Genomic DNA, 20,115 nt, shown 5'->3' with positions numbered 1-20,115 from the left:
TCCACGCAAGGGGACAGCTGCAGTTGACAAACCAATAGTAAACAGCTACTGCTACAAATTGCGTTAATTCAATTATCGTACTGTGCTATCACACAGAGGCTACTGTGATCCTAACATTGCAGTGCTGGAAGCTTTACAAACATACAGCTTGCTAGCAATACAGTCTGACCACAAATTTCAAGGGGAAATTCAGTAGAACAAAGTAAAAGTCAGTCCAAGTAAACATGATACTGGATCAGGTGTTGTCCATTATCCCCCTAAGTGTTATAGCCCAAACAAACTGAAAATCAGGGGGATCAAAGTCTTCTAGTCCTTTTTAAAAGTGAAGTAACTCTCTCCTGAGGCTCTCCCACGAATTTCTCCCGTGCAGGACAAGTACCACTATATGAAATGGAAAGCATGATACTAAGTTTTTGTTTTGTTTTGTTTTTTGTTTTTTGTTTTTTTTTTTTTCAAATCTCATTCCCTGTACCTGCAAAACCTCAAACTAAAAAACAGAAAATTAACTGAGAAAAAACATGAAATGCTGAGCTTGAAGAAAAAGAGGCGCGCCCAGAGTACACTGCATATAACTGCACATGAAAGATGGCAGAAACATGAAAGCTTTCAGAAGCAGAATAAAGCATGAATGCACCGAGCCTGCAATGCTTTGAAAAGCACTGTGTAAATAAAATGGCAATAGGCACATTGGCATTAGAGTCTCTACATATGTCGCTGTGCTAGCTTAGCTAGCACTAACCTGGCATTTAAGGAAGAATTAAAAAAAAAACAACACATTTCTCCTGCATTCGATAGGCAGTTATATTCTTTTCATAAGCCTAGTAGTAGTTTGTTCCATAGAAATCATTTCATATCAGAAAGACGATATTCCACCCTGACATTTCGGGTCATTGAAAAATGAAACAAAACTTTTAAAAAGATATTTACTTATGTAATTTCAGTAGAGTTAAGGCCCAAGTACTTTAGCATAACAGGTGCAAAGGAAGACCTTATGGTTGCTTTTTATTTGCTTTTTCTTCTTGATCTGCTAGCTAGTCTGGAAATCTCATAGCTTATATATACTGCAATGAGCCATTGAGAGAGTGACCTTGCAGGCTAACAACACTGGCACAAATGAATTTCTGGACAGGCTAGAGAGACAAACAGGTTCCTCAGTGTTTGCTAGAGCGACGTACTGTTTGTCTGAAATTGTGCATTATGTTTCAGCCTAAGGTGTCTCTTGGCACCTGTCAGAGATCTATCCTGGTGATGCTGGCACTGAGGCAATGCTCGGAGGTCAGTGGCATGATCAAGAGACTTTGTGACGAACTCTGAGAATCAGAGCTACCATTGCTGTCAGTATGACTTGTGGCCAACTGCAGGCCTCTATGCCAGGCAGAAATCGTTGAGACAAAGAATTACCCTGTACTCTTGTTCATCAAGATGAGGGCTGTGGAGGTATGATTTCAAAAGGCTGAAGACTAATCACTTTCATTTTCTCATTTCAGAAAGAGAAAACCTAATCACAGCCAAGACAGAGCTGAGACTATTCTCTCTCCACAGAGGCCCCTGACATCCTAGTCAATGCCACGCTGTGCAGAGGGCTGAAGACATTGATCAGAAAGTTGTGCCCTATACCAATGGTGATGCATTAACTGACCAAACCCCTTCTTCAGGTCAGAAGTATTGTATTTCTGAGTAAGTTGCTCTGAAGTGAAAGAGAAAAAATGATGAGGAAACAGCAATGGAGAGTGTGTTGTGTTACCCAGCACATCAGGCTTGCCCTACAAAACCTTTGAGCGAGAGGGCTAATGTTGGCTTCTAAGTAGAAAGTTTCCTAGGTACTGTTCCTCAAAATAAAGTAATCAAAAAAATTTTTGGTAGAAACACCAGCAGAAAGTGGATTTCTGGCAGTACAAAAAGAGGAAAAGAAACTGTATGAGTGGAAGCATCTATGTCTGGAGAGCAAAACAATACTTGAGATGACAAGAATTGAAGCCAAAGAAATGGCATAGGCAACAGGGACTTCAAAATGAACAAAGAAGATAGTTTGTAACAGATTAGCTAAACCTTCATTCACCTCTCCTTTAAAACAGAGGACAATTTACTGAGATACTGTTAGGGGCAGGTACCAGCAGGGCAAGAGAAAAAAGTTTTAGAAATATTATTTTACTTTTAAAAACAATTAGAAACATACAGTGAAGGGAAAGTACAATCAGAAAGCAAACATCTTGTCCCATTAATACCTTAGGCACAAGATATTTTCCCAATGGACCTTCTAAAAAACCATGTGACTCTTTGAATTTCAGTTTTGGATTGGTTTGCTGTAGAGATCAGCCACTGAGACTTGATTGAGGTTTCTCTCCCTCTTATGTAAGAAAATCAATACACTCTGAAGTCCATTTGTCAAGTCAGTACTACTCAGTATCCCTTCAATCCTTTTGGGACCAGTGGTGGATTACAAAAATCAAGCCGAGAGTATTAGGCAATAGAAAAGCATAAGAAACCAAGCTCTGAAATATTAAAAAAAAAAAACAAACAAAAACTCATCATAGTTTTAAACCTTATTATTAAAGTTATAAACTTTCATTTGCAAGGATTTATGTAAAACTCTACAGTGACAATAACAGCATTTTGGAAATCTTCTTGACAGGAGTATTTTTGTGGGAAATGAATCAAAGACCAGATCTCACAAGTAATACATGCCTAAGACAGACAAAATATCTTGCCAGCACATATGCTCCATGTTAGAAACTGGCCTGTAGCGGAATAATTGAAAACACACTGTGTACTTAATGCAAACTCAAGTTCAGAGTAATCAATTGAAAAGCATGGTTGTGAGGAATGAACACTCAGCTGGTTCTAAAAGTGCCTGTGGAAGTAGTTGCCTGTCAGGTTGTATGCTAAAGGATTCCTGTGTTAAGTTAAAATCTTTCCAACTTTATTTCATTAAGAATTCAGCAATTTCAAAAGACTCCATTCACCATTCTTTCAATGACATCACACATCTTGCCACATTAACTTTCTCCTTTGAAATTTTTGGGGCATTTTCAATTGTTTCATTAAAATTTGTACTTAATCTGTGCATTCTACTTTCCTCCAGATCACAGTCACCATCTATACCTGCTCACTTTGACACTTCTTACAGGCCCATCAGCTTCATACTTCATGAAGACAGGGGGCTAGACTCAATGACCTACACAGGTCCCTTCCAACCCTACAATTCTGCAATGGACTTCATATAGTTTGACACATATTTTGAAATAAACAAACAAAAAAGAAACCCTAAGTGAGGAAATATTAAGGTTTAAGATTTGATTTATTTGATGATCCTTGAAGACACACATCAGCTATCTCTGTTATAAAGAGAATCAAGAACAAACGATGAGAGGTGGAAGAAGAGTGGATGCTCCAACAGTCAGGTTGTTATTTCATAGCCAGCTGATACATAGAATACTTCTACATCTCACATTATAACAAGAATTTAAAATTGAAGTTTAAAGAAACAAATAATAACCTAAGCTCAATTTTGCCAGCCAGACTTTATGATACTTACAAGTGTTTTTAAAAACAAATCCACCTGGACTATGGCACCATAGGCACTACTTCTGGATCTGTACATGTACTCTTGTACCAGATGTTACAGAGATTAATTCTGGACACAAATTAGGATGAAAGCACAATAAAATTCTTGTGCTACCTGCTATTTGGGCTTCAAATCATCTGTAGTAGAAAAAACACAGTTGATCTGTCAGTAGCCATGGAAAGTTGATACTTACTCATATTTCCCAGGCAGAAGTTTTACAGAAAGATAGGAGATAGAATTCAGCAGGGAGAACTACAAGGCAGCACATTAAAGTGGTTATTAACTACAACAGCATCTAAAATTAAGAACTGGGAAAGATAAAACGACTTAGAAGAAGCAGTATTTCCTTTCTACTCAGTAGTTTGAACAGATTGGGCAGTGAGCTGGAGACAAAGGTGCCTAGATGAATTGGAAATGGACTATAGGATAGTAAGAAGGTGACCTAAATTAACTAGAAAAAAATGAAAGGCTAAGTGAGTTAGGACAGTTCAGCCTGAAAAGGAGAGAATGAAGGAAGGACGCAGTAACAGCTATCATTTGTAAAATGCCGTTTCAAGAGGAAGCGGATCAGATTACTGAATTGGAGGAACTTCAAAATAAAAAGAGAGAAGCTCTGGACTGCCTGCAGGCCATGGAGCCCTTGTCCTTGGAGATTTTTAATAACTGGTTAGCCTATTAATTGTTAGGAGTGATATGGAGACAACATATTCTATCTAGGCACATAGCTACGTGTCACCTCAAGGTCACCCGGAGCTCTGTGATTTTATGGAGGGCAGACAGAACAAATCTGCAAAATACATCTCAGGCTGAATGCAGCCTTTCAAATCATTTAACTGGAAAAGAATTGCTCATTCACCAACTTGAACATGCTTTGGAAGACCCCTGTGACTACCTACAATATTCACCCATAATGAAAAAAAAAAAAAACAAAAACAAAAGCAACCAGAAACAAAACAAAACTCCAGAATCAACTCTGACAAATATTTTAACTGAGGAATTTCTTTAAGTAGTAAGATTCTGAAAGACCACAAAGCTAAATCTTATATACTACAGCTTGAAAGAAAACCAGAATTCATCATAATGTTACTATGATAAATTAATCATTCACTCTCAAATACAGAAGTGAAAATAAAAGCAGCAAGAGAACACAAGCTTACTGCTTCACCAGTTTTTCCAATGTTTCCTTGGTCTCCTTGTTCTCCCTGTTAAATGGGGAAAACAGATGAGGTAGTTCATTAGAAAAGTAATTTCTTTCATATGTGTATATTCAAGCTCTCTGTTTTCCTAACTGACTCTTTATTTTCTAGCCTACAGAAACCAGTTATAACTTTAGAAACTAAAATCATGCAACTGGTGAAAAATAAATCACAAGGTTTACAGTTTACAGTTCCGAATAGAACAAACCAAAGGAATCATCAGTTGATTTTATTTTTGTAAAAAATATGTAAGCTTTATCATAGAATATTCATAAATACTCCACAAAAATGAAAGCTGTATATTAAGGGCTCACTGAACACTGTAAGTCAGCAAATACTATGAATGGATGTTGTAATTTTCTTTTAAATCTTCCTGTTAACTAATATGATTGCTTTGATTATTTCAGAATTGATTCAGAAGTAAAATGTTACCTGCACGTTCTATCAGTAATTTTGTTACAAAATATTTTATTAGGAAAACTGCCATTTGAGTTCTATTTTAACACATACTTTTTCTCCTTCCAGAAATCCCATATTTTAAACTAGAAGAATTTTGCTCTCCTTCATAATGCTGCAAGTCATGTAGCATTTTCCTACATATTTTGGAAGTGGAAGCTCAGTGTTTATGTGCTACGACAATCCCAGCATTCTGATAAACAGTGATTTGGGAACTGTTGGCTCAGATGGATGCATGCATAACTCTCATCCTTTCAAATACACATCATTCTATATTGCACTGGATACATGTACACAGCTGATACTCCAAACACACACTTACTTCATACATAAAAGCAGCATTTACCTTTAAACCTTCTGGTCCAGGGCCACCCACATAACCTTTCTGTCCTGGTTTTCCCTAAAATAAACAGAATGAATTAGTATTTCAATTTCACCCTAGTTTCTGTGGTTATCAAACTATGTATATTCAAAAAGAACAGTTTAGTGATATTTAGTACCTGCGTTTGAATCCAGTGCATTTATAAATCAAAGTCAGGTATTCTTGACTTCCTATACAATTTAAACCATGACCTACAGATTTGGTTATTTGAACAGCACAGCCCTGCCTTCGACCATCTGCTCCAAGAGAAAGGTCTTGGTCCAAAAGTAAAGGTCAAGTGAGCTGGGGCTGGATCTTTAGATAGTCGGTAATGAGATCACACAGGTCTGACAATTGGAGAAGGAAAATGAATTCAACATTTTAATGATCCTGTATCAAGAAGACGTGAATTTCTGCTAGAAGGAAGCTAACAGATGTTAAACCACAGTTTTCTTTCAGCAGGCTGATAACTGCAATCAGACTCTCCATAATGATAGCTTTCCTTTCCATATGGTCGTCCTGAAACAAGAGTGATCAAAGTAAGAGATCCCAAAAAAGTTCTTTCAGAAAAGGACGTGACATTTCTAACTGGCTCTTTTGCTCTGGCTTTTCTGTGCCTGTATATGCCTGAAGATCAGAATGTGTGTTCGTTTCTGGGCATTCAAGAAATTCTTTGTTATTTTAATTATATAATCAAAACTATACAATCCCAGACTTCTCATTAATCTTCTTTCTCTTGTGTTTTTTTCCTCTCTCTCTGCCTGAGTGATTTCATTTTGTTCTGCAAGTTCCAACAAATCTCACTGAGTTAGGAATAGGCTTTTGTTTTGATAAATGGATTAGAACAGGGCACAATCAGGAATGCAGGGAGAAGAGGCTGTGAAGACAAGATCTGAGAGACCCAGAGCAGGAAAGTCATGTCTTTCCACAATGGTTAGAACAAGCATAGAACAAACTATGCACCTCTGCAGGTTACTATGTTGTGTTTTACTCATTTGCTCTGAAGAATGATAAGATCTTTATGGTGAGTAGAATGTAATGAATATTTTTAATAGAATTCATAGAAAGAAAACTAGCAACCACTATTAATGACCTTGATGGCTTTGGTCCTGTCAGAGCTTAACTGCAGTTACAGCTTGTAAAGCTTTCCTGGCTGTAACATTCCGGTTACCTCTGAGCAATGAAGGACCCACAGCAGATGCAAGCTGATCAGAAAACAGAACAAGAGGATTGCAACGGTAAAGCAAAGTGAAATGCACAGGTTTGGCTTTCTACAGAATTGCAATATGACTGTAAATTACACGTGAAGGAAAAGCCGTGACGGAAGGTCAGACTAGCAATGGCTGCTTTTCTACTTGTTAACCCCTAGCAAAATCATTCTTCCAGGGCAGTGGAATCCCAAAGGAAACATGCATTTCCTAAATTATTAACTGAAAGTTCCGTTCTACCCTTTCAGGAAACAGCAACCACCTGTGCTTCTTTTCACCTCACAATATGTTGATACAGGCTTGGATATTTTAATATATGTATCTTATTATCACTCCATTCCCATTCCTTTACAAGCTTCTCACATGCCCTCAAACTACAGGAAGCAATGAGCCACTTACAGGAAATACTGTGCCTTTGAGAGCACTTTCCTCAGTCTTCAGGAGAACTGCTCATCTAATGACAATATATAAATACCAGCTTCTGTTTTAAGCATGTATTTCAGAAAAAATAATAATAATAATAATAAACCACACCTCATAATACCTTTTTAGCATTTTGGTTGGACTTCAAAGGCATTTTCTGCTCCAGCAATGAAGATACAAAAAAAATTATGAACACATGCTTGCACTGAGCTGAGTTACAACAGATAGTTACAGTGATAGTTTCAGATAGCCTTTGAGAAAGAGTTGACAGATGGAATTTAATAAACGATCACTTATTTAATGCTGTATGTAACGTATTTTCACAGGACAAATAATTACTAAAGAAAACATAGCTTTATATATATATATTTTTTTTATAATAAGGATTCATTTAGGAGAACGTAATTATTTAACACTGGAGTAGAACTGGTGAGAAGGTTTGGAATTACATGAATGAAAATCAAATCCTGTGACCAAATTCAGCTCAAAATCCATCTGTTTTAGGCATGAAAATTCTTTTCCAACCTGAGACTTAGAGCACAGGCTCCTATTCACTGCTTGTTTCAACAGAGAATGATCTGTTTTGCTGGTAGCATTTGTTAGGTGGGTTCCAGAGGTTTTTTGGTGTTATGCACATTTTTATTTATTATTGCTTTTTTCAAAAGTGAACACTAGGAATGAGCAGGTGGGGAAGGGAGAGCAAAAGGGAGGAGAAACTATTGCTGTTTGCTTAGTGCACATTTAAATTTGATTTTGGGGCAGAATGTTTTTACCTGAAACCCTTAAAGTAGAGGAGATGGATTCTAGAAGAAATAGAAATTTCCTCTGTTATTGTACAATAGAAAGCTAGAGTAGTTTCTGTAAGAATAAGGAAAGGGTGGGTGTAGTACTTACAGACACAGTTTGGTGGGCATTATTGGTGGGGAAGAGAGGAGCAACTTACTGACCATGACTATAGGTTTGTAGGACAGGAAAGCAAGAGGCTGTAGTAAGAAAGATAGGCAAGACTTTCAAACAGAAAGGTGAGACATCAGGAAAACTGTCTGTAAAACAAGCAGAGAACAGAGGCAATTTGCCAGAGAGAAAGAAGAATCCCCAGCACTTGGAGGCTGCAAAAACAAGTTAGGGATATTTGCCCAGAAGGGCAGAGCTGACAGCTGGTGGTACCTTGGGGCCCTGAGTAAGGCTCCATCGATTCTTACTCTATCAGGTTCCCTCTCAGAGAGCTTCCCTGCTCTTGGATACTTATTTAGTATACTGAAGACAAATACAATAACACAGCTTCAACAGCATTTACCTTCAAATGTGTTTGAAACTTCCTTCAAGGATGCTGAAAATAAAGCCTATGTAAATCAAAATGAATGTGCAATTGCAATCAAGCAAGCATAACTTAAAAAGACAGATGTGTCCAAGAGCACTATATGAGATCCAACAACTCCATCTCTGCAATTCTCACCCTCCAGCATGAGCAGTGTGTGCTCCTAGCAGGAAGGCAGACACAGGGTGAGCAGTGGGAGCGGTGCTGAGGGACACTGAGAACAAGGTGGCCTGGGGCTGTGAGGCTGCTCCAGCCAACAGGAGCTGTGGAACCCAGGTGAGAACAGTTGGGCCCTAAGATGAGAGGAAGAACAGGCAGGGTTCCACACCAAGAAAAATTCCCATTTCCCCTACCTCTCATTCCAAGAGGAACATTAGCAGCAAGCTACCCAGAGATGCCTGGAGACAGCAACCGTGGGGCCACCACAGATCCACAACTTCTCCCAGCAGCATGTTGTGAGAGAGAAACCAAGGAGACATAAGGCACACCAATGGCATACTCATTTCCAAGTCAACTTCGGTCAAACTGATCCATATGAAAATATTTCTGCTTGCTGGTTTCCTTCTTGGGTCTCTCTGCCACCGGCTGACAGTGGCTGGTGCATGCACATTGATGCAGGTGACTAATGACCCATGAGTCACGTGCTGCAGCAGCACCTGTCCTATTGCCACTGCACAACATGGGAGATACTATCCAGCCATGGTGCATTGCCCAAGGGGGAAATTAAAAGTATGAGGTAGACAAAATAAAAATTTCCTTCAGGCTCTCAGCAGGAATATCAAATTGAGTGATTTGAATTTGTTCAATATTTCCTCAACTGAAAAGTATTATTTTCCTTTCATTATTTTTACTTTTACTTATTCAATGTGGCAAACAAGCTTTTAAATATTATGTCTAACAGAAAGAGAATTCTCAATTTTGACGAACTAAGGAACAGGCAAAACAACATAGGAATCTCTAAAAGTGAGGAGCAACAGGAAAGATTGGCTTCAAGTCCCCAAAATGCTTAGAGGTTAGTACATTTTCCTAGCTAATAGAGTGGTAAAGTGAAAACATCAGTCCAAATAGCACTGTGGTAATCTAACAGTACTGCTCTAAGCAATTATCAACCACATCTGCTAGAGAATGATTTCTTAAAATATTTGTCATTTACATTGCTCCCTGAAAGTTAAGTTTCACACTCAGTTCTTCCCCAGTTTCAGTACTCAGTGTATTTCACTCAGGACCTCAGAATTGCACAGTGGTTTTATCTGTGCCAAAGCAGCACCATAAGCAGTTTGAAATTGTCACCTTTTCCTTTTCATGGGTTTTACTTTGTGCACCATGGTTGTGGTTTCCTTTCAAAACCTGGATTTGGAATGATGTTCCTTTTCCCATCTCTGCCTAAAACATTCATTTGTTATTTTAAAACAGTCTTTTTTTCTTTTCCGCAGTAAATGTATCTTTTAAACCAGCACTTCTGCTGAATAATATTCTGCAACAACAAAATTACTTACTCTTGGGCCGACTGCGCCAATAGGTCCAGCTGGTCCTACTTCTCCCTAAAAAGAAAAACAAAAGTAAAAAAGAAAATAATCAAGACTTCAATAATCTTGATGCCAAGAAAAAATAGAATCTGCAGACAACTCTTTTTGCTTAGTATATCATCATACATTTGCTTCATATGTGCATACGCATGCACTTAAATCAGACAGAAACACTGAGAGACAGAACTGATTTCAGTTAATTAGCCAGAGGGCCTAAGATACATGAGCTTTTATTTGTATTGTGATGAATTTAGAGTGCCTAATAAGCCATTAAGAAGAAAAGCTGACTATCTTCACTTCAATTATTCGGAGCCTTATAGTTTACTTAAGTATACCCAGGACATTTTCATTAAATTCAGGTTTGCTTTCTATCTCCATGCACAACTCTGCCCTGTCTCCCCAAGAGAACCATGTCAGATTCAGGACCCAGATCTTGAGATTTTACTGAAACCACTGAATAAACATCACTGAATAAATTTAAAGGATACACAACCACGTAACACCTCTTTGCAACCCCAGTCAAAATGAAAAAAAAAAAAAAGCAGCAAAATGAAATCTTGCACAGTAACACCATAAATACCTAATCACTCTTCTCTAATCTTCCTCCTCTTCACAACATTTCCTTTTAAACAATCTGCTGACTGAATAGTTTTTCCATCTTACCTCAACTCCTTTGGGTCCTTGTGGCCCTGAAGATCCCCGGTCACCCAGAAGTCCCTAAACAACCAAAACCAGCAAGATCTTACATCAGCTAACAACCACTATGGTATAATTTGTCACATCTTAAAAGCCTGGACACAAACACAAAGCTGGATAGGCATATCTCATAAAGTACTCTTGTTCATTAGGAAGGCAAGAGAATATGAAGTAGAATTCTAATATCTGCTGGAAAACTGATTATCTTACATACTTTGACTATGTAGATATTTTTTTTTTAATTATTTTTAAGTTTTTGAAATGGAAATAAAATACTGGATCTTGCAGAAGAACCATCTCTCTTCTTCTGAGAACAAAGCACGCCATCACTAAGATTAAAGATTAAAGCAGAACAGAAATAACTCTTATAGACCTTTGATTAGATAGTATTTAGCACTTGATGAAAACATTGCAATGAAAACAAACTAGAAAGTGAATTCTAACTACTAGCTTGCTTGTCCAAAACTACTTGTGATTTTCAGCCTTCACTTTTCGTTCATGTTTATAAACAGCTTTCCAAAGATGAAGAACCTTGGCTTGCCAACTCTTGAGTTTTTATGACTGCTACAAAAACATTTTCAGAACTTTGTTAAATGAACTAATAGCTAGCAGCGTGTCAAAAATCTTGGTCATCCAAATTACATTGGTAATAACTTGATAGAGCACTTTATCTGGCAGAAGACAATATCTTTTATCTCTGGGTAATCATATTATTAGTGTTCTGGGAACCAAAGATTAACAATATGAGATAAAGCACAGAAAAGAAAAAATCTGCCCTTCAAGAAAGTGATGGTGGGAAAGTTCCAAGTGTAAGCCTTATTAATTGCTTACTAATGAAGCTGAAGTCTAGACTGAAGGTGCAGGCATTCCTCCAGTAACAGTTAGCACGCCAGCTAAAACAGAAAAGAAAATGGAACAGGCTACTTCAAGATCTATAGGTCACCACCAGTTTAGGGAAGCCTGAGGTGGAGAATCTATGTTGTTTGACAGGAAGGCTTTTAGGAGCACTACATAAGCAGTATTCTTGTGTAGTAAGACAAGAAATTATTGTATAATAACAAAGCACATAAAGAGAAATGATTTTCAGTGCAGTGCAATTACACCATGAAAATGTCAGCAGCGCTGCCACTGTATGAGACTTCACACTGCACTTAACTGGATGTGGAAAAAAAGTCCCACACTATAAAGGTGGTATTAGGACTAAAGGAAATTTCCATCTCCCCCTTGATGTTTCAGACAACAAACAGAAATCAAAGGTAGTCGTTAGACACATGCCAAAGAGCCTGGAAAAAATTCAGGTAGTCTGCAAATGGGGTATCCTGTATATCATACCCATGTGCGTATCTATAGATAGATACATACACACGTGTGTATGTATCTATATATAATGTACATACATAGACAACTTCTTAGATGACCACTTCCTAAAAAACTGGTGGAACTCCTAACAGCTGTTTTTATTAAATGTTATCTAAGCAAAAATAAATGAGCAGAAGACAGAAGTTCTCAACTACTTGCACAGTACAACACAAATTACTGGAAAAAACTACAGCTGTACTCACCATACTCCGACTTTTCTTCTCAATTTTCTCAGTTACAGAGCATAAATACTTACAAGAATAACATAGGAAGCAAACTAATTCAGAACTTCTTAAAAACCTTTTTTTTTTTTTTTAAATAAGCAATGGATCAAGATCAAACGCCTTCTAAAATATTGTTTCCAAGCTGAGTAATGTACTATAGAGCAAATTACATAATAAAGCCTTTGAACATTATTTTCAGTAGGTCAGATTTGCTGATTACTGCAATAATTCAGGGAAAATTCGTAATCCAGTTCTGCTGGTATTTAGAAATGGCTGATCATGCTCATAAAGCTTAAACTTTCCAACAAGGGACCAAAGTTCTCCCTTGCCAGCTACTAAGATATAAAGTTTATCTTGCCTCTTGTCTTTTGAAATGGGTATTTCTTCTGAGGAAGTAGAAACAAAAACATGCAGAAAAGCACAACACAGTAGAAACAGCTCTAAAAATAAAAAGTTGAAAGAATTTTTAAAAAAAAAAACAAAAAAACAGCAGTCCACACAAGACAGCTGGAAACCATGACAGCCAAACATTTCCAATGTGCAGCCTTCCTCCCATAGCACTAGGAATCATTTAGGAATTTTTTCAGTTTGGTAATCTTCCATTTCAAATGTAAGCAATCAAATCTTCCTGATTAGAGCATGCTGTCTAAGCTTCTTGTCTTTAAAAGCAAATGTGTTGGAGACCACCAAATCCTGTTCAGCCATGTAATTTCTCCATTACTGGAATGCATACTCTGAAATAAATGTTATTGGCTACCTTTTAGAATTTTTTTAAATTGATGTTTGGGTGGAAATGGAATAGAGTGGTAATGTATATGTTAAATATCAAGCCAGTCAAAAATATCCATTGTAACACTTGGAATCATCCAATCTCAGTTAATGGAGAGACTGGCCAGTAGGAATAGGATCTCAGAATTCATGCCTCTGCTTGGAGGATCAGATTTGATCTGTACATCAAGAGCTGTTGTATTCCTTTTCTCCTGTCGCCCCTAAATCCTGTATACAATCTTTTGTCACTATAAAGTAGCTTGATAGTTCTCAGAAACATTGGAGCAATTACCACTCAATGGTCTGGTAATCATTCATGTAAGGAAGACCATTACACAAATTAGCAAACAAATAAATCAGAATGAAAAAAGTTCATGTCTGCCTCTGGAAATGTACTTTTAATTTCTCCCTTTCAATGCATCAAATAATTCTTTTTTCCAGACTTCCCTCTAAATCGTTTCTGGGTTATTTTGGGACAGGGTTTCTGACACAGATAAAAGACATAAGATGCAGAAAAGATTGGTTATGGCTTTGGTGAGCGCATTATTTGTGATGGTCGTTCTCAAAGCATGATGAATTTTGTCATGAAATGATTGTTACCATTTTCCAGGTAAAATAAAATAAAACTATATCCTTAAACCATTTGCAGTTTCCTGTACTATGTTGCCTTAAGCAATCTGCCACAGAATTTCACAACTCTACTGATGAGAAATCTTCTCATTTCCGTCTCTGTTTATTCGCAAACAACTTTAGTGTTTTGTCCTTGAAGCAAAAAGTTCATGCCCTTGGTCCTGCATAGTTCTTTGGTCTCCGCACAATTTCTGCCCTTTGCTATGTTTACAAAGCTTGAAAAGGCCCTTTATTTTGGTAGGGAAAAATAAACTGTCTTTCAGAATAGTCATTCAAATAATCTTTTCTCAATCTATTCCCATTTGATTGTGTTCTCCTGGAGTACAAATCCCCAGAACTCTGCGTACTACTTAAATCTTCTTGTGCTTTGTACAGTAGCATTAACATGACACCCTCCCTCATGTATTCTAGAATTTCACTTTGGTTTTGACAACCTTATCATGCTTTCCTTTCAAGGAGATCTGGCACTGCCTTTTCTATTGCTGCCAGCTGCAAAGCTCTATGTTTACAGTAGGATTTATTGTTTTAATCCCAGCACACATCAATCTGAAGAAACATGAGTGGGGTGAACTGGTACAAAGTGCAGTTTTTAAGATTATCTGAAAGTGCTCAACCTTGTTCGATACACAAATTTAATTCCAGCATACTTGTGCAATTTATTGATGAAAATATTACCTAAGGATAGTCCAAGGATACTGAGTGAGAATCTCCACTGGTTCTTTCAACAATAAACAAACTAAACAAATATCTCCCTTCGGGTTAATTTCTGATGCACCTGCATTTCTATTAACTGTACTCATCTCTATCCTACTCATTATAAACAAGAACTTCCCATATGTGTTTTTATCCAAACCTTCATTTAAACTTCTCTGTATGAATCATTGCTAAACTTAGTCTAAAATATTAGTCTATATAACTCTAATTATTTAAACTTGTACATTACTTCTATCTTCTTTCTATGTATTTTTATCTAGTATTAATTTCAAAATTTGTTAAAAAGTCTGTATTAGACAAGTGAGATGATAAAGGTCTGTGCGCCTTTGACAAGCACCATTTTCAATACTGGTGAAATACACAGTACTTCCTAGCTACACAGTGCTTTCTCCAGATTTTCTTGTATTCATCTTGCCATTCAAAGTCTCTGCATAACACAGTTACTACCTCTCCTAATCATGCAGACACTGGTAAACATCAGATTAACTTCTTCATACGAACACCTGAGGCAAAGTATTTGCATTTTGACAGAAAGATTTTCTTCTCATAATGTAATTTCCATCTCTCAGACCTTTTCCTCACCAATTCATACTGATTAGCTGTAAGCGTGAATAATTTTTCATAGTCTTACCTTGGGACCTTCAGGGCCATTTAATCCAGGTACTCCAATATCTCCTGGAAAACCCTACATAAATCAGACAGACAAATGATTTATAGCCTAGGAATGTTTCCAACATGCATATTTTGTTTCTGTCCATTCATTTAACAAATCTGAATTGTAGAAAAAGGAACTAAATTTGGTTTACCATTCCCAATATGTCAGAATCCATTAAGCACCCTCTAAGGACTTGGATAACTGACAGATTTCAGACAGCTTTCATTAAACTCATTTTAGCAGATGTCAGTATGGGTTTCAATTCTCTTAACATGAGACTTTTTAACCACTGAACAGTGTTTATTATTAAACCACAGGACTGGTCTTGATACACAAAATACTCATGAAATAGCCCATACCAGGTCTTGAATCACAAATTCAACTTTAAAAAACTTTTTAAAATAAGCTTAAACAGAAGCTGGAGTCCTTTAATCCTTGGCCTCACTTTAAGGACTAGATCACTATAAGATTGAGAATATAGTAAAAAGCCTTTTGCCTCCAAATCGGCAGGACTGGGTCTGGCTGGCAGTAAATGGAGGTCACTGGCATGCAGCGTTATTTGGAATAAGCTTTTGTGAGACACTGTTTGGTGCAGGTTCGGCTGTTGGTAAAGAAACCCTGTACATGTAAGTGAAATGAATCAAATAAGAGGATATCTTTAAAGATTCAAGAGCCATTTTTTAGGCTCTCTAACTATGAAAGAGGTCTAAAGATTTTGTCTCTAGTGGATAACAGTTAGCCATACTTTATTCTTCCAGAACAATTGGACTTCAAATAAAGATTATAATAATTTCTAATGATTATTCATAATTGGCTAAAATCACATAGAAAAAAAACCCCACATCTCAGAAGAGAAAATCCTAAACAAACAAACGAAATCAAGTTTACCAGGTAAAGAAAAATCACAGAAAAGTAATAAGTTGGGAAATAAAATGCATCCCTTCACCCTCAGCTAGAACTAGTAGAGCTGCCACATCATCATAAACAATATTTAGTGCATCACTGTTTCTATTTGCAGATATCTCCTCCAGTTTCTTTTTATGACTTCCTTAGTAGTATAGAATAAGAGTTTTAAGAAAAGATGTTGACGGGATAAAAAAATTCTAAGTGCTCTATATGTTAAATTAAACACAAACATTTAAAACTAGAATACAATTGCAATTTCTTAAAAAAAAACAAGCACTTTAGTGTTAGCTGTTGAATACTAATAAGTCAAAGAAAACACACTGAACACTGAAAAAAAAGAACCGAGCTGAGCATTCAGAGGAACTGGAACAAACCTCAGACACAGCATTTCACAAAGCATCGTGTTGGTCACTTTTTTGCCATGAAGCAACTGATAGACCTGCGCAACAACTCCTACATGCCTCTAGGTGGCACTTCGATGTGACAAAGGCACTTTGATAACTAATTTTCATCTTTGAATCACTCAAAATTTCTATGCAGTTTGTAAGAGGGTTTTTTTTGTTTTTGTTGTTGTTTTGTTTGTTTGTTGTTGTTTTTTTTTTTAATAAAAAAAACACTAGGCAGCCATATCTACCGGAAAACACTGAAGAGTTAGGTCATGCTTATCTGAAATACATCATGAAATACACCTTTCCGTAATTTAAATTTGCTGATTTACAGACATTACGTAGCTACACAGGAGCTGGAAGATCAACATACATTTTCCAGCTGTAACAGACTTTCTGTACAGGCTACTAAGAACAAAACCTCACTTGATATTACGACATCTAAGGGAGGTTACAGAGCAGACTCTGGTCTTGCCATCAGCCAGAAACCTGACAGCTGGCAGGCTACAAATTATTTTCAAAATCTTGCTGCAGAGGTGGCCTTTTGCCAGCAAAGCACTTACAAGTTCACTCAGTTTAATATACTAGAGAGTGCCAGAAAATAACTACAGCGATCACCTGTCTGAAAGCAAAGGTAGTTTAATCTCATTGTGGAAATTGGTTTTTGTGCCAAACAATTTAAATATAAAATAAATTCTGGAAATAAATGAAATTAACATTCATTGTTCTCATTTATCTACGAAATACTTCATTAAAAACAATCCAAATGTGAAGGCTGCTACTATTTTAGGGTTTGTGTTTTTGTAGTGAAGTCTGTTTTCACAGAGACTTGATTTTCTTTTGTTTGTTTTCCTGTTGTGCTGCTAAATAGAAACAGAATGTCAAACATTTGGAAATCACATCCCCTTACCACTAAGAATTATCTTGCATTTTCAGAATCCTGTTCATTCCAAGCAGTTTCCACATGCCATTTGTCAGCATCGCACCCTCCAGGTCCCCAGCATCCCTCAGTGGGTTGGGGATGTGAGTTGTGGTGCAAGAGCAACTGAGAGCAAAAATCTCTCTTCAGCTGACAAATGTTCCTGCTTGGAAGAGATTTTATCCAACAGCATGCTGTGTTTCATTTGAATGAATATTTAGAATAAATTTTCAGAAGCAAATTGGCTGGGTGTTGCTGCTGATCTTCAGCAAGAAGCTTCAACAGAGCTTTAGTACTACTTATTATCAAATTACCGAAGATAGATTTCTGCTTGAACCACAATCTCTCTGAACTGAGAAAGTGAGAGCTGCAATTTTGCATTCTCAAATAAATGTCTTCTTCTGAAAGGACATGCTATCCAGAAAGACAATTCAATAAATCACTTTTTTTTTTTTTTTTTCTTAAGAAAAGCTTAATGTCAGCATTTTTAAAGGGCAGAGACAAAACCTTTTTTTTTCCCCAGTAAAACTTCAATTCTGATTTTGGAAAGGATGAAGGAAGGAATCTAACATACAAATTACCAACACACAATTGCAATTTGTCAGAGAACAGAAAAAACTAGCAATCTTGTATTACAGTAGATATTACAGGAAAGCTTCACAATGCGTTATCGCTAAGACATCAGCATGGTGATGCTGCTGGTTTGTGTATTTGCCTAGTTGAACAATGCAGATGTGTTCAGCCATGCTCACTGAGACACTAGAAAATTATTTTCTTCTGAGAGACAAAGCTTAGTGCATCTAGTGGAGTCTACTTCATAGAGCATGCAAGGCCCTATGCTGGCTCTCCCAAATACCTCCTCCACAGACCTGATTGGCTGCTTTATGACCAAGAACATGTCTGGTGATTCATAGCAGCACTGGCCACCAATCAACATATTAAGGATGGAGTCTTGCTGTGTTCTGGAAGTCTACAATGCAAAATGGGAAGAGCTTAGGCAAGAACTTCAGTGCAGTTCTGCTGTCTGCCAAACTTAAAACATCAGCAGAGACATTAGGGAAGGTGATGCTGCAGACTGTAGCAAATTTCCATGCTATAATCTGCGTGTCCATACAGATCCCACCACATCGAGACCTAGGCCATGTGCTAAAAGGAAGAACTTTCAAATTCATTTCTTGCAAAATGAACAGGAAAACTCAAGAGGAATATCAGTGCTGGTGTTTAAAATCAAATTGAAGACTTCCCCCCCCCCCCCCCCCCCCCCCCCACTCTAGGCAGATTCAGAACTCAAGTAAATACATTGCCCTGGGAAAGCAGCACAAGTCAAGTTTGATTTATTTGTACATTCCTTCATTTCTAGGGTGAGGGTATCCCAAGACAAACCTGCCTGAAAAAGCAAAGTCTCCAAAATGACAAATGCATAACAGTGTGAAAAAAAAGACTGTTACTACTGCTTTCATGACATTGTCTATACAACTCAGAACATCATGTGATAAGATAAAACATGCACTGAAAATAAGCTTGTTTTCCCTTTTGAAATGAACAACTCAAAGTAACCAGTGATTCATTTAGAAAACACTCAAATGTATCTTTTTCCTTCACAAGTTACTGCATTCTGCATGAAGCAAAGCAGCTGAATCCCATATGAGAATTTTCTTGAAAGAATAAAAGCTAACAACTTCAGATAAAAATAATGCAAAGATGAACAAAGATCTATTGAAGACAATGACTAATCCCTCTCTGCTCCAGATGAAACCCATTTATAATAACTCAGAGCATATCTGAAGGAAACTATCACCATACTTGAGGGATAATTCATTGTGATTTGTAGAACAAAATTTACCAATAAATAAAGTATGCTGAAGCCTGTTAAAAATTTGATTAATTTCATTTTCATCAGGAATGACCACTGCACACTTCACTGTATATAGTATGTAAAAAGCCAAGAACCTGGGAGAAGGAGCAAAGCCTGTTGGGATTGACCTGGTAGTTGCCTGTTTTTTGGAAGAAGCAGCATGATTAGAAATATGACACCAGGACTGTCTTGTAGGAAAACCTGTACTTAATTAGTCTTATTGTGCCACCAGCAACAAAAGCTGGCTTATTTTTATAAGAGCAAGTAATAGAGAAAGTAAGATGCTATCCAGAGTTCTAAAAGAAAAAGAAATACCAACTTATAGAACTTCTGGAATTTCTGAGTTTTTCAAGATCCTGATATACTGCTGTCTTAACTCCCTGCTGTTTTTTCTATATCAGAATATGGTGACTGTGTTTTTATGTCTGCACATGAGACGGGTAGAACTTTTACTTATACAGATCAATGTTGTGTTACCAAAGCAAGGAGAGACATCACTTTGTAGTCTTAAACCTTTAGCCATTTTGCAGATGGCCATCCAGAGGAAAATACTGAGGTGCTCACATTTTAATTACTTAACATGAAGCATTTAATTCGCCTTAAAATGGCTGGAGTAATTTCGCACATCTGAGCAAAAGAAAATGTTGTCTCCTATACAGTCCACAGCATTTTTCCTTGTTATATCCCTGGTATAAATGCCCAAAAGCATCCAAATGAACAATTCCTGACAGAATCAGTTTCTCCATACAATTCAGTAATACTGAATTACACCCAGTTCTCAGGTAGCTGCTGAGCCAAATTCAAGTCCAAATTCAAGTGCTTGGCAATGCTTCCTATGTCACTGGTACTTGTTCTTTGCATTATTTCCAAATTAAGTGTTTTGCTTTGTTTTGTTTTGTTTTTTGGTAGGAGATAAATAACCAGTGAGGCTTGGAGAATCTCATTTGTAA

The 20,115-nt window shown here is 37.1% G+C and overlaps 1 protein-coding gene across 7 annotated transcripts in view; it reads right to left on the bottom strand.

The window, feature by feature from the left end:
* Positions 1-20,115, bottom strand: part of COL24A1 (collagen type XXIV alpha 1 chain) — a 120,678-nt gene that overhangs the window by 50,474 nt on the left and 50,089 nt on the right. For all 7 annotated transcript variants that reach the window (XR_014885361.1, XR_014885362.1, XM_085232396.1 and 4 more), the window contains 5 exons: positions 15,076-15,129; positions 10,717-10,770; positions 10,024-10,068; positions 5,564-5,617; positions 4,723-4,767 (listed from right to left, as the gene is read on the bottom strand). Coding sequence is in view for 5 of the 7 variants with exons in the window: in XM_085232396.1 (XP_085088522.1) it covers positions 4,723-4,767; positions 5,564-5,617; positions 10,024-10,068; positions 10,717-10,770; positions 15,076-15,129 (252 nt within the window). In the remaining 2 variants the exon portion in view is untranslated. The remainder of the gene's footprint in view (positions 1-4,722; positions 4,768-5,563; positions 5,618-10,023; positions 10,069-10,716; positions 10,771-15,075; positions 15,130-20,115) is intronic.

This window comes from Meleagris gallopavo, chromosome 10, assembly GCF_905368555.1.
Source record: "Meleagris gallopavo chromosome 10, MGAL_WU_HG_1.1, whole genome shotgun sequence".
NCBI classification, from domain to species: domain Eukaryota; kingdom Metazoa; phylum Chordata; class Aves; order Galliformes; family Phasianidae; genus Meleagris; species Meleagris gallopavo.
This window is presented reverse-complemented; position numbering and strand designations above follow the sequence as displayed.